Source organism: Drosophila hydei, unplaced genomic scaffold (genome assembly GCF_003285905.1).
Source record: "Drosophila hydei strain 15085-1641.00,03,60 unplaced genomic scaffold, DhydRS2 tig00000070-arrow-arrow-pilon, whole genome shotgun sequence".
In the NCBI taxonomy this organism is placed as follows: domain Eukaryota; kingdom Metazoa; phylum Arthropoda; class Insecta; order Diptera; family Drosophilidae; genus Drosophila; species Drosophila hydei.
In genome coordinates, this window is record NW_022045659.1 from 1 (window position 1) to 14,052 (window position 14,052).

The 14,052-nt window shown below is 42.5% G+C and overlaps 3 protein-coding genes across 3 annotated transcripts; 1 reads left to right on the forward strand and 2 right to left on the reverse strand.

Moving 5' to 3' along the window:
* Positions 1 to 9: 9 nt before the first annotated feature.
* LOC115482813 lies at positions 10 to 1,241 on the reverse strand (the record flags this gene model as incomplete). Its single annotated transcript, XM_030222977.1, is given in 6 exon segments — positions 10 to 139; positions 199 to 470; positions 473 to 488; positions 550 to 741; positions 805 to 1,035; positions 1,125 to 1,241. Coding segments are annotated over 6 exon segments (958 nt in total), but the record flags the coding sequence as incomplete, so codon positions are not given.
* A 41-nt stretch (positions 1,242 to 1,282) lies between these two features.
* LOC115482815 (peroxidase-like) lies at positions 1,283 to 5,735 on the forward strand (the record flags this gene model as incomplete). The annotated part of the gene is made up of 8 exons (XM_030222979.1): positions 1,283 to 1,364; positions 1,434 to 1,524; positions 3,404 to 3,792; positions 3,852 to 4,025; positions 4,091 to 5,021; positions 5,080 to 5,358; positions 5,421 to 5,517; positions 5,582 to 5,735. Coding segments are annotated over 8 exons (2,091 nt in total), but the record flags the coding sequence as incomplete, so codon positions are not given.
* Positions 5,736 to 6,118: 383 nt separating this feature from the next.
* On the reverse strand, positions 6,119 to 6,802 carry LOC111601442 (eclosion hormone). The gene is made up of 2 exons (XM_023318018.2): positions 6,694 to 6,802; positions 6,119 to 6,626 (listed from the first exon to the last, which is right to left on the reverse strand). The coding sequence occupies exons 1-2, from the start codon at positions 6,800 to 6,802 to the stop codon at positions 6,442 to 6,444; spliced, it is 294 nt and encodes a 97-aa protein (XP_023173786.1). The 3' UTR covers positions 6,119 to 6,441.
* Positions 6,803 to 14,052: the final 7,250 nt, after the last annotated feature.

The following is a 14,052-nucleotide window of genomic DNA, read 5'->3' on the forward strand; positions in this document are numbered from 1 at the left end:
TTCACTTACTTATATCTCCCTGTTGCACGAGCCATCGAAGCGCTTGGCATTGAAAGTAGCATTCGGGTGGCGGCACCAGCAGCCAGCGCTTGTTGCCTGCCAGCTGCGCCTGCCACGACGGCAGACGCACATTGTCAATCTGGCAAGAATTGAGGAATGCATCACATTTATGCTTATGCCTAAGACGTCCTTACTCACATGCATTTGGGCGCCCAGTCCCGCGGTGCCGATAAAAAACCAATCAACGGCATTGTTCTCCGAGCGCTCTGGCAGAAAATAGGGCCTGCCATAATGCCGACGGAACTCTTCGGCTGTTTCCGCATGACAGTTGCTCCAGCCGAAGTACCAAGGTGACTCGTCCGACTCCGAGTTGACGCGCGTCTGCGACATGTCCAAAGCCTCGTAAATATCCCGAAAGCCCGTCTTGTAGGGCAGGAACTGACAGTCGCGTATGCGCTGCTTGCGCTTAAGTACCAGTAATTAAAGAGCTAATCATAGTATGTGTGAGCCAAGAGGGCGTACTTCGTTTGTCTAACATAGCCAACTCACCGTTGAGGCTGTCCAGTTTTGCATGGCATCGCTCACTATGACGGGTGCGCCGCTGTATGCGTACTCCGCCTCGAATCGGGCTGGAGTAAGATTGCTAATGCGAGGCACGCTTTGAATATTCGCACAAAAATCACAGCGCTCAGGTGGCCGCAGCGCGTAGCGCAGAGGGCGTGGCAGTGTTAAAGCACAGCGCTATAAATATTTCTCGATTTTTATACGTAAATTATTTCAATGATTCTAAACATATGCAATCACCTGTCCCTGCAACTCCGCTAGGTAGTAATTCAAGAAATATATGGCCAAGACACAAATTAACAAAATTTTTGTCAACTTGAGCAGCTTTTTGCTTAATGCAGATGCTGAGCAGTACCTGTGCAGCAGCTGCTGCATTGTTGTAGTCAAATCAGTTGGGCGATGGGTCCACAATATGCGCCTCAACTGGCTGCGTGCTTGTTCCATGTTGCCTCGACCAAGGCACGTAGCCAACTGTGGCCGACATTTCCGTTTCCTGTTTGCCTTGCTACATCTTGCCTGCTGCTCTACTCGGTGGCCCGTCAATAACTCGATTATCAGACTAAGTGCAGACAGTGTGGGCGTGTGTGCTGCTGCTGCTGGTGGTGGTGGTGGTTGAGTATTGTGTGCGCCTGGTTAGCATGCGATAGCGACAAATTGCTTGATATTGGCAATAGCATTTCATAATCGAATTGTGTGTCCTTGCCTTTGTCATTGCAGAAATCCTTACAACAGTGGTGCGGGCACTTGCATCACCTACGATGCCATCAATGCGGCGTACGCAGATGCACGTAAGCGCATACGTAAGTATACATATTCATAGTACATATATATATAGATGTGTTTAAATGCATATCTGGTGCACTTTACAGGTGTGGCCGAGCCCAAGTCCGATTGGAAGCCAGAGGAGCTGGCCACCGTGGGCGAGCTACTGCTCGATATATCCATACAGCTGGCTCGCACGTAAGTAAATGTTACGGTAATAAATGCTAAACGCATTTGAAAGTTGCGCCTGGCACGCCCACAGCCCCAATAAACGATTGCCAAATAACGCATGACATGGCACTTAAGTCGTGCTCGTGCTAAAGCTGATGCTGGAGCCCGTCCAGACCGCCTGCAGTCATAAATATGTATGAGCGCAAAGCTGGAACTGAACTAAACTGAATTGGTGCTGCGCCTGGTCTCAAGGTTCTGCGGCTTTAGATGAATTTGAAAGTTTGGCACATGCAAATGCTAATTGCAATGCCAAATTTGCTGTCGTCGTCGCTGTCGGTGGCTTTGACTGATGGCCACTTGGCCACCTGTAGCCAGGGTGCCTAGCTCCATCGATGGGGCAACAACAATCTTCTTCAAACTGGCGCAACTGCATTTTTTCAACCTGCTTCCAAAAAAACTATGAAAATATGTTTGCCAGTTATTTGCTGTGATCGCTACGCGGGATGGCAGTCGCAGTGAGAGTGCTCGCAGCTGTCCCCCCGACAAGAAAACGAGCAGAAGCCAACTGAGGATGCAACAAAGTATTACCAGTTTTACGGTTGGCCAACTGTCGCTTGTGGGTAATCGTGTTGCCGAGTCAGTTGGTCACAGCAGCCGTTTTGCAGTTCCATTCACAGTCGTTGCCTGTGCTTTAACCCATTTGACTTTCTTTTTTGCTCACTCCCCCCGCACTTGGCTCATCTAACATGAATGCAAAGCTTGGCTTTGAGGATCAGCAGCTGCAGCAGTAGTTGTATAATCCTACGATTATTTTACAGTCCCGGCTGCTGACCAATTATTATCAGATATCAGCGTTTTATATGTGAAGTCACTTTTATTAGGATTAGAATGGAGATTTGAAGCAAGCACACGATGGTACTAAGACTGTCATAAATCAGTTTACTTCATATATTTTTCAATTGTTGCACAATCACTCCAAGGTGTGTTGAAATTTCAGCTCAAGCTGCTAACTTAATGAACGAAATGTACTGCTGAGTTTAAAGTCTTCGTTATTAGTCTTGGCTATAATTAGCATATTTTTAATTACCAACAACTGTGTTGGCTTTTGACTTATGTATATACCTTCTCAAGAAATAAAAATAAAATAACAGCAAAAAAAACCAAATTACAATAAATCGTCTCTGTTCAAGATCGGTTAGTTTGTAATGCTTTTTGGAAAGGTTTTCAACGCTCTGCTTAAGGTTTCCCTTTAACAACCTCAACTTCTGGCCATTTCCTCAGTTGGTCTAATTTATAGACCTTCAGTCTATTTAACTGCCAGCCCAATCGACTATGAAGCTGTTTTGTTTTTCACTTTATATCAGCTTGCACTATCTCTGCCAGGGGCAACAACAATAGCTTTGGCCTACCTTCAGCGCCCTTCCCAGTGCTCAGTTTGTTGCACTTTTTCTCACTTTCCCATGCACTTGAGGAAGTGTCGGACAGCAATTTATTTTGCAGCAGTCCCAGAGCTGCATTAGATAAACGATAAGCCACGTTCAGTTCACGGACCACAGAGCTCGCAGTCCGATTCAATAAAACGGCAACTGGCTTCAATTTGCCATTGATGTCGACGTCAAATCTCAAGTATCCACATCAGTGTCTGGCACGGTAAGCCGGGCCAAAAGCGCGTTAATTGCATGCCGCTTACGAACCGGGCTAATTCGATAATTTTGCAATTTTTTGACAAGATTGAAAAATAACAGCTCAAAGGAGAACCAAACGAGCTAAACAGCTGGCGCGACAGGAAAACGCCAAGTTGGGCGATATCCGCAGCTGCTGGCAGCCAATACAGATATAGTTAGATATAATTTGTCAATATTTAGCCATAGTTGGCAGGTAGCTAATTGGCTATTTTGTGTTGCAGCTATGGACTGTCCTATGAGGAAATCGAGAAGGGCCTGCCCACCATAGACACCTCGAAGACACTGATTCGAGAGGTCTGCCCGCCGTTCTTTGCGGGCGTCGAGTGCCGACCGGGCAAATATCGTCGCTTCGATGGCCTGTGCAATAATATTGAGCATCCCACCTGGGGCGCTGCCAATTCGCCATTTCAGCGCCTAATCGGTCCACTCTATGCGGATGGCATCAACGCGCCGCGCATTTCGGTAACCGGTCGCGACTTGCCCTACTCACGTGTGGTCTCGCGCACAATGCACCCAGACGATGGGTATCATGATCACGCAGGCACTGTTATGGTCATTGCCTGGGGCCAGTTCATGGATCACGACTTTACGCTGACTGGCACGCCTCTGGGTAGGTCGAGCAACTGTGCGAATTGAATAGTTGAATAGAACCCTTCACTCCGATTACAGATCCCATCAATCGCAACGATCCGGAGGAGTGCTGCAAGCGACCGCTGCACAAGAAGCATCCATATTGCAATGAGATACGCATTCCAGATGACGATTACTTCTATCGTCTCTTTAATGTCAAGTGTATTGATTTCGTGCGAGGCTTTCCATCGCCGAGACCCGGCTGTCGCTTGGGTGAGTTACGCCCAATAAAGCCAATTGATGATAGCGCATACTCATGCCTTGCACTGCTCTCTTAGGTTCCCGTCAGCAGTTCAATACCTTGACTGGCGTGATTGATGCCAACACTGTGTATGGCGTTAAGGAATCGTTTGCACGCAAGCTACGCACTGGCTACGGGGGACTGATGCGCATGAATCCCGTGTTCCAGGAGTATGGCTTGAAGGACTTGCTGCCACTCAAACTGGATATACCTGATGAGGGCTGCACGCGGCCCAACAAGAGCATGTACTGCTTTGAGGGCGGCGAGATCCGCGTTAATGAGCAGCTAGTGTTGACCTGCATGCACACCCTAATGGCCAGGGAGCACAATCGTCTGGCCACGGGCCTGGCTCATATTAACCACCACTGGGATGACGAGACGCTGTTCCAGGAGGCACGTCGCATCAACATTGCCATCGTCCAGCATGTCACATTTAATGAGTTCTTGCCCATTCTGCTGGGCAAAGAAGTGATGGAGAAGTTTGGCCTGGTGCTGCAGAAGGACGGCTACTGGGATGGCTATGATCCGAACGTCAATCCGGGCATCATTGACTCGTTCGCTGGCGCTGCCTTCCGGTTCGGTCACTCATTGTTGCCCACCGCAGTGGAGCGCTGGTCCAAGGCCCACAAATTCATAGCCTCGAAGCGTTTGTCAGACTTGATTCGACGTCCGTACGATTTGTATAGAGCTGGCGTGCTAGATGAATACTTTATGGGCCTGATGAATCAAGTGGCCCAAGCCATGGATGACTCTATCACCCAAGAGGTTACCAATCACCTTTTCAAAAAGGAGGGCGCACGCTTTGGCATGGACTTGGTGTCATTCAACATGCAGCGTGGACGCGAGTTTGGCATACCCGGCTACATGGAGTTCCGCAAATTCTGTGGCCTGCCCACCTCGAATACCTGGGATGAGATGTATGGCTCCATGCCAAATGAGACTGTACTCCGTTATGGCAGTATATTCGAGTGAGTAATTGAGGCTGCTTCTGGATTAGCTTGTTAATCATCTGCTATCATTACCTAGACATCCTGCTGACATTGATTTATGGTCTGGTGGCGTGTCGGAGAAGTCGCTGCCTGGCTCCATGCTGGGACCCACCTTTGCTTGTGTAATCGCCACACAGATGAGCTACTTGCGTCGGGGCGATCGTTTCTGGTATGAGCTGCCCAACCAGCCGTCCTCCTTTACGCCCGAACAGCTGCAGGAAATACGCAAGGCCAAACTCTCACGTTTGATTTGCGACAATACCGACTTAATTGATACCGTGCAAATCTATCCTATGGTTCTGCCAGATCATGAAATGTAAGTTAAGAACTGTCAGTCTGTCCTGATCTGATCTGACTTAACTTTGGCTTAATCCTCAGCAATCCACGCGTGCCCTGCAAGAGCGGCATTATACCCTCAATTGACCTGAGCAAGTGGGCTGACTTTGGCAGCCACGGCCTGGACCCATCTATCTACGTAAGTCAAGCCCATTGAATATAATGGAACAAGATATTGTACAATGTCTTCTTCTTACTTTTAGAACTACATCAACGAAATACCCGAAACGCTGCTCAACTTTAGAAAGTAAACATCATTTAATACAATTTCTATACACCATTTCGGAAGCACCTCTATACCTTTACCTTTGGCAAGAAGAAGCCCACATGTCTTCAGCATTTAGTTTCTGACTCTACTCTCCCACTCTTCATGTCTCCCACTACCGCTTAGTCTCTTTTACTAGTCTTCTCTCTTGCTGCAACGCCACTTTCGCTCTGATACATCCTAAAGCCAGTCAGTTGTAGCTTCACACTGCCATTTTCTATAGTGATTCCAACATTTCCATGCATGATCCATACATTTTTTGTATATATGTATTATTTTAAAATAGCAAAAGTACAGGGTAAGTGAAAAGAAAAGAAAGGAATAAGGTCGTCAATGACACGCAAGGCCTTTAGTAATGTTAAACCATACGAATATTTCGTTTGTAAGTTTTGTATATGCAAAATCTATGATTTAAATAAAATAAAAACAGAGTTAATATTTGTTCAAATTCTTGTATTTATTTTATGTTGGTTAAGACTATTCAGATAAGTATGTATATAAGTAGGTGCTATAGGAACTTCATTAGTTGCGTGTTGTGCGGCAAAGCCATGTTAGGACTTGCCGGAAACTCTAGGTAAGCATTGTAGTTAAAGCCATTAAATCGTATAGTAAGCGCCAGTTTCAGTGTCGTCGTTGTCGTCGTCGTGGTAGTCATCAGCCAAGATCGTGTTAAGCATCGCATCGCATCGCATCGCATTGACCCAAATACGCGTCTGAGTCACAGGCGATGAATAAACACACACACACACACATATCTATATATACTGTTAATATGATGTCTCCGCATCTTTGAAAGCTCTACTCGAGCGCGTTAAGAAACGGCGCTATGGAGCCAATATCTTCGCAGTCGGGGATCGCTTTGCCTTTAAACTTGAGACAGGACTCGGCGCAGGTCTGACCCTGGAAGTAGTCTCCAAACATTTTCTTGCACTGAGCGCAATTGTTGAGGCAAATCTGTATGAAATCAATGCCACCCATGGGATCTACAAGTCAAAAAGATCAATTAGCATAAGAGTGACTTATGCTATGCCCTTGCCTGCCACGACTTACCAAATCGCTTGCCATAGTGCCCGATCGAGGGCAACGCCTCTCCGTATTGCAGCAGACAAAGAGTAGCCAGCGCTATGCTAGCCAGCAGTAGGGTGTTCTTGCTGCACATGGCTGATAAAGGTCAAGATCTAAGTCAAGCAAATAGTTAAATATATATATATATATGAATATATACGATCAACAAGATTGTGGCTTCTGGTAGAGTACAGCGCTGCGACCGTTGCGCGCCAAGTGCGAAGTTGAAATAATTAAACGCCACGTTTGTCTCTTCTTATTTTATAGGCGACCCAAACACAGATGCGAAAGCTCAACAACGTCAAGAAGTCTGAAACGTTGCCAGCAACGGCAATAACTACGACAGCACTCCAAGCCGGTCTCAGAGAGCCCGCTGTACGTCAGATATTCAAACAAACAGAAGAAAAAAATAGAAACTCAATACAGATTCCACAAACTGCCAATTTGTCTGATATTCGTATGCAAATGTCTATCAGAAATTCTATTTGTTTTTGTCAGGAGTCGCGTGGATCTTTGATAATATAAACTGTCAATCGATTTAATTTTAATAACAATGATTATAACAAGCAAAATATTTATCATCTCACAACGAAATATGTAAATGGGCCCGTTTAGAAAACATCAATTTTAATGCTTGCGAGTTTCTAGATTGCTTAAAAGTGATAAAAAAGTGCGTTGTAAGCTATGGGCAAGATAAACTAGAAAACAAAATACGTCGAAATGTTATCGATTCACGATCGTACGATACTTGGAGACCTGGGGTAGTTGGCACAAAAATCCCCACTCTCAAGAACAAATACTAACTTTGGGAAAGAAAGTTGAGAGAATCGCACGGAAAGTAACAGCAGGAAGTATCGTGGAAACGGGCAGAGCCCAACTGCAGCCGCTGTCATGTTTTAAATAAACTGCATTTAATGCAAATTGCATGAGGCCAAGTTGTTGGTTGCCCAATCGGCGTTCGACCGTTCGCCCGATCGCTCATTAATTAATGACTGCAGCTTAAGGGCATACAACGTAGAACAGAGTTGGGCGAGCCTGTCCAGATGGCAGCGGGTGTTGGCGCTGGCGCCAGCGTAGTCGACCCAGCCGGAGCAACCATAAAATAAGTTACGCCCAATAAAATGCGTGAAATTCTTTTGTTCCAACCGGACACGATGCCAGCGACTGGTTTAGCACTACAGCCAGCCAGCGGCTACACGCTGTCTGGCAGCTTGTCAACAGTAGCGTCACTTTCATTACCCTCGCAGAGGGTAAGTTAGCTATGCCAGAAGCTTTCTAACGCACAGAACTAGACAGAGCCAATTTCACAAAGTGAAATGTTCCTAAACTTCTTCTGCTAAAAATTTATTTGCTCTAACCTCATGTATTTCTTGAATAAAGACAAATTGGTTGCATAAAACAGTTCAGATCAATCCAAAGCAAACCATGCTTTATGCAATATCAATCAATGTCGAACAATATAAAGCCTGCAAGAGTATTTACTCATCGATATTTCGAGCTTTGATTGAGCTTGTATTGTTTACACTTTATACAGTTTTTAGCACAAACAAAATCAGACGTTAACTAGTCAGCTATGTAAATCGTGGGAAAATATCAAGTTATGCTAATTTTATGCACATAGACAGTTTTGCTATTATTATTATTTCAAGCTAATTGCTAACACGCGCCGTACGTATGAGTAATGTGAATTGAGTGCTTAATGCAGCTGCTACGTCACAGACGTTTTGTGGGCGGGACACTTGACACTTGAGCTGGCAACAGCTTTTTGTCTAATTGCTCTGGTGACGTACACAGACTACACAGAGTACTCGGCACTCACCGGTAGTTGATCTTAAGATCTGGAAACGTTTTGTGAGCTCAAGCGCGTACGTGGGTTCGTTGCCAAATCGAAGATTCGGTGTTGGCGGCGTGTTGTTTGCTGAAAACTGGTTCTACACCGACTGTTGCCGAAGTGCAGAGTTCTTATTGTATTATATGTTGTCAGGGAAGCTTTGGGTTTCTACTCACAAATTAATCAATTTGTCTCAGCAACAAACACCTAATTGAATATATGCTCGCCAGTGAGCAAAAAACAAAACTTACTTCCGCTGGCAGCGGTGGCAGCCACTTTCTTGAGTGGTTTTCTCAGCGGTGCTCGGGCTGGATGTCGCTTATCCAGTTTAATTGCGTTTCTTTCGTGACAACTGTAGAAGTCGCTGCGGACTTAAAGCAGGAAATATTAGCAAAGCTTGTTCAACTTATAGGGTTTGCGTTTTCCTTGCCTATAAATCTCGCTCCATAAATCATGAATCTGTAATAATAGACTAAATAGTTGTCTATGTTAAATGTTTGATTCTTAACAATTGCAATTTATTTATACGATATTGCGACTTATATATCGCATGCATCTGGTAAGCAAAAGACTTTGGAGAGCATCCTTCACTTTTACATATGAACTGCTTTACACTGCTTGCTTTGTGTAGAACTTAAGCATTTTCCAGTTATTGAAATAATTATTTTTATTTGATAAAAATAATTAATTGTTTGTTGAAAGTAATGATCTAAGTAATTATATATATAATATTTATTTAGTCAGTATAAAATAATAGAAGATATATAGACTAATATTGGATTTCAGCAGCAATTAAACGAATTATAATAAAAATTTGTAGCTTAATTTGTCCGTTGCAGTGACAAATTTAAATATACATTAAAATACTGCTTGATTAACGACTTCTGTGCACTGCTTGCTGACTACTTATTTTGATCAATGTGGCAGCACTGAGACGCAAGCTTGCAGAAATTTCCGGTAGCTGGCGCCACGCAATGCATTCTGTTATTTGTCATGAGTGCTGTTACTATAGTATATAGTAAGAATATTATTAAATTACCAACTGCGTAGGCAGCACATTATCTGTATACCAATCCGGGACTAGAGCTCGAATTATCGCTGTTATGTTTAGTTTAATCAAGTCATCTACCAAAAAACTGTTAGAGTAAAAAATTATGATACTTATAGCACCGGTTACTTAAGTATTTCTAATAGGCAGTGATCTGATTTATTAAGTCTGATGGCCGCTTATAACGGTATCAAATAAAGGGGAGAATAAACCAAGTTTAGATGAAACTATTCCCCCAACAGTCAATCAACTGCGCTTCAATACAAATCTCATTATTAAAGTGTTGGCCAAATTAAGTTTTTCCCGGGCGTACGTGTGCTGGGAAGTTAGATGATGCCGGATGCTGCTTGCCCTGTGGTTGATAGCCATTTGCTGTTGAAATTCCACAAAAGCCAAAAATTTTCTCCGCTGACCGGCATTTGTGAGTGTTTGTGTGTGTGTTTGTGTGTGAGTGATTGTGTGTGTGAGTGTGGAACCACATTGAAAGTATTGCCGCACAACAAACATCAGCGGCTACGATCTGCAGAAACTTTTATTAGTGGCTGGCTGCAGCACTCGCGGCTCAGCGGGTAAATCAGCAAAAGATTTTCTTCAATGCAGTGCAATTTTATTGCATTTTCTTCCCTTTTTTCTTGTTTTTTTTTTCGTTTAATTTTATTTTGCAACATCAACTTTTATTTTAAGGCAAGGCAAGGCAAGGTTTTCTGCGTTTATTTATGAGCTTTGCTCGCAATCGATGCGTTCATGTGCGCCAATACATTGCAACAGTTTTTCTTATCCTTCCTCATATGCTCGACGAAGGCTCCACATTTCAGTCGACTCGGTCACGTAAGCATTAAATTTTGAAGCAGACAATACGTTCATTGTCCCAGTGATTTGAGCTTAAAGATATATTGGCAGCGAGCAGCGTTTCGAGAACATGACAATGGCCCAATGAAGCCTATTTGTAGCCTGGCTGCAAACTTTTACAATGCGAACAAAAGTTTATTTAAATGTTCATAATCCCTGCACTCGGGAGCCAGTCACGCAGAAGGGCAGGCTAGCAAAGGGGACTAATGAGATACTTAATATAGTTTCAGTTTTTAATAATAGACAGGTGCATGCATCGGTGGCACATACACAATTTTGGCCATGCCAAAAATAAAATGAATGCTTTAAAAATAATTGGTAACTATAAACCCGTTTCATGCACAGCTGGGCACTGGGTTTTCCCTAATAGACTGAAGAACTGCTCGTCAACGTGTCGTATGCGTAATTAAGCATTGAATCCCTCACGCTTTTGACCTTCTCTTGTGCGCTGCCGGGACATGTAAAAAACGTGTTAATCCACAAACTAATTTGATGTTGACGTGCGGGTTTTAGGGGTAGACGAGTTAATTGTTTTTCGTCTCACTTTACACTGGCGCTGGCTGTTGTGGGGCTTTAAAGGCGAGTCATTAGAGCGTTAAAAATTTGTGCGCACTCATTAAAGCCAGAGCTAAAGGTAGAAGTAAAGTTAATTGTGTGGCCAGCTGACAATGGGTCGCATCTTAAAATTGCTGCAATTCAGATTAATGCATCATTCTGCGCATTCAATTGGCGTCAACTTGCTTCAAGCTGCCATCTCTGTTGGTGGTAACAAAAAGGCTTTTGGCATCGGCAACATTCAGGACAGCCCATCGCCCACCTCCCGCAGCTGACAGCTCCCCGCCTGTCGCCCGTCTCACTCAATGTGCTCAAAATGAAATCAGTGAAATGCTGGAAATTAAAAAATAACGAGATAATTAAAAGCTACCCCGCAGTTATTTGCGTGTGTGTCCTTTGCGCACGTAAAGCAGCTTAAGTAGCGGCATTGTGGCTGCCCTTGCGGGATGCTGTTCTCGCTGTTGATGCTGTTGTTCTTCGTCTACTTTTTGTTGACGTCTCCATGCTAGGCCATCCGTTAACGCTTGAGTATGTGTGCCCTCCCTCCGTACTTACCCACATCAGAGCTGATAATCACGTCAGTTTCTTCTTCCACATTTTCACTGCCATTCACAGCTCAAGCTTAGCTCGCTTCCCATCATTGTTAGGTAATTAATATTTGTACAAAGTCAACGACCTAATTGTCTAACTGAAGTACTTAACAGTTATTAATGGATTTCAATAAAATAACAAAGGTACACGAGCGTGCTCTTGTTTTGTAAGTGAATGACAATGTCGATAATGATATACTGCATATTATCTTTAGAATATAATATACAATATTTACAGGTCTGCTACAGGTTCACTATTTTATTCGCTTGTTAAGTACCAACACACAAAAACACTCTAGCGTACTTGTGATCCAATGATACATAGCAGAATATACGATATGCTTCATTTGGGATACGATACGATACGGTATTTAGGGTTTTGCAGTATACAGTGTACCCGCTTGTTCTCTACACTCACGCACAATATACGATATTCAATATTACGATATTTGCAATTATATTGTTTCTGTATTCTGTATTTGCTGGTACGATATACGGTACGAAATCTGCAGTTATGTTTCTGTAAGCCCACTCACACCCACTCTTTGACACTTACGTATATACCATAATAAACATCTATTAAGACTACTTTGCATAGCTTGAGGCAAAATAAATTTAATTTTTAATATTTATGCGCATTTAATTGCTTAAATTATTTGAATTCTTTTATTTCAATGATTTTATGAAGCTCACAATGTTTTTATGAGCATTTATTTTTATTCTGACTTTCACATATTATTCAAGAATTTTTTGAAAATAAAAAAATGATATTTTGTTAGTTGTTGCGTTTGTTGGACGGCATATGATTTCCTATTGCCGCCGTAGGGCATCAGATATGCTGATGTGCTTGATGCAAATGTATCCGAAATGCCAAACATTTTTAATTAAACATTTATTAGTTGGCCAACTGAATAAAACAACAGCTTTTGTAATATAAGTAAATATAATTGTAAAACCTACTCAAACGTACTTTACGCTAATACAATTAAAGAGCATTTAGCTTTTAGAGATGCCCGTCGACTGCACTTGCACAATGCCACGAAAATCAAATGAAGTGCAAAACTGTCTATCTCTTTCTCTCTTTCTATGCTTGTTGCTATCCCCGCGCATCAATTAATTCACTCATCGAGCAATGCCTGTCAATTACGAGCAGTTGTTTTAATGACCGCGAAAAATTGACCAAGACTCGACAAAAAATACACAAATGCTACATAATTAGGACACATTCAGGAATTTACTAATTAAGTTCATAATATGGCGCACACATGTAATTACAACTAATTACTGACTGAGCTGTCTGGGGTAGCAGCAAGAGCGATGAATGCAGAAACTAATTAAGCTCCAACTGAAGTACAGTTGACAAACAGTTCGTGGTTTGTGACATTTATCGATGAACGTTTCTGATTAACAGCAGAAATTAACATTTACTTGTTTAATTACAAAGTACAATTAAGTACAAAGTGCATGATAAATTTGAAGAATAGAATCCCTATTTCGATAAAATGTTAACAATTTGCTAGCCTTGCTCTGCCATACGCTTATTTACAATAAAATGTCAAACTAAACCCACATAAAAGCAACTATCAGCTGCTAAATGGGTTGTCTACAGAAGACAGTGTAGCCAACTCAAAGTTGTAAGCCTCTAAAAAACACACTTAAGTAATAACAATATGGTAGCTTCAGATGGACTTATAAATTATGTATTCCGCCCATGGAGGAGTGACAAATTTCAACAAAAAAATTTTGCTATTTTGAAGTCTCAACAAATATTTTGCAATCGCTTGTGCCCAACCGTAAAACTCTAGCGTTTGGAAATGCATAATGAAAGAAACACAATTTTGACATAAATTAACTATTTTAAAGGCAAAAACTGTGAATGCTAACTTTGCCCCTTCACTTCATGCTTTGGGGTGATAGTTTATTAAATCTTTGTTAAAAATAGAGCAGCATTAATATTACAAAGAGGAAAACAATACTGGCTTTTGACAAATTTATAAAGAAATGAATGCAAAACCACTTAATAAAAACGATATTAGATGCTGAAAGCCGTCAGACTATGTCTAAATAGCAAAGCCACATCCTTTCTTTATGGAAAATTAAAATGTTGCAGTAAAAAGTGCTACGAATATTGACTGGAACTGACAGACGTGTAAGGAGCTCATAACTTATTGGCTGCGCAGCTAAGCCAGCTCGCATCGAAGCCAACTCGCATCTAAGCTGGCTATCAACAGCAAACAACAGGCTAATGCTGAAGGAGAAATCGAAAGAGCTTGAACTTTTGAGAATAAGGTAAATAATATAATAGAAATATAATAAAGTCTAAATAAAGGATACATTTGCTGGCTCAGAGACCCACTCACTAGTTAAGGCTTAGATAAAGTCTAAGACAATAATGTTGGAAGCTTGTTGGTAACTCGGACACCAATCATACGAAGTAAAGGCTTCAGCTGACTCAGTATAATTCGATTTGT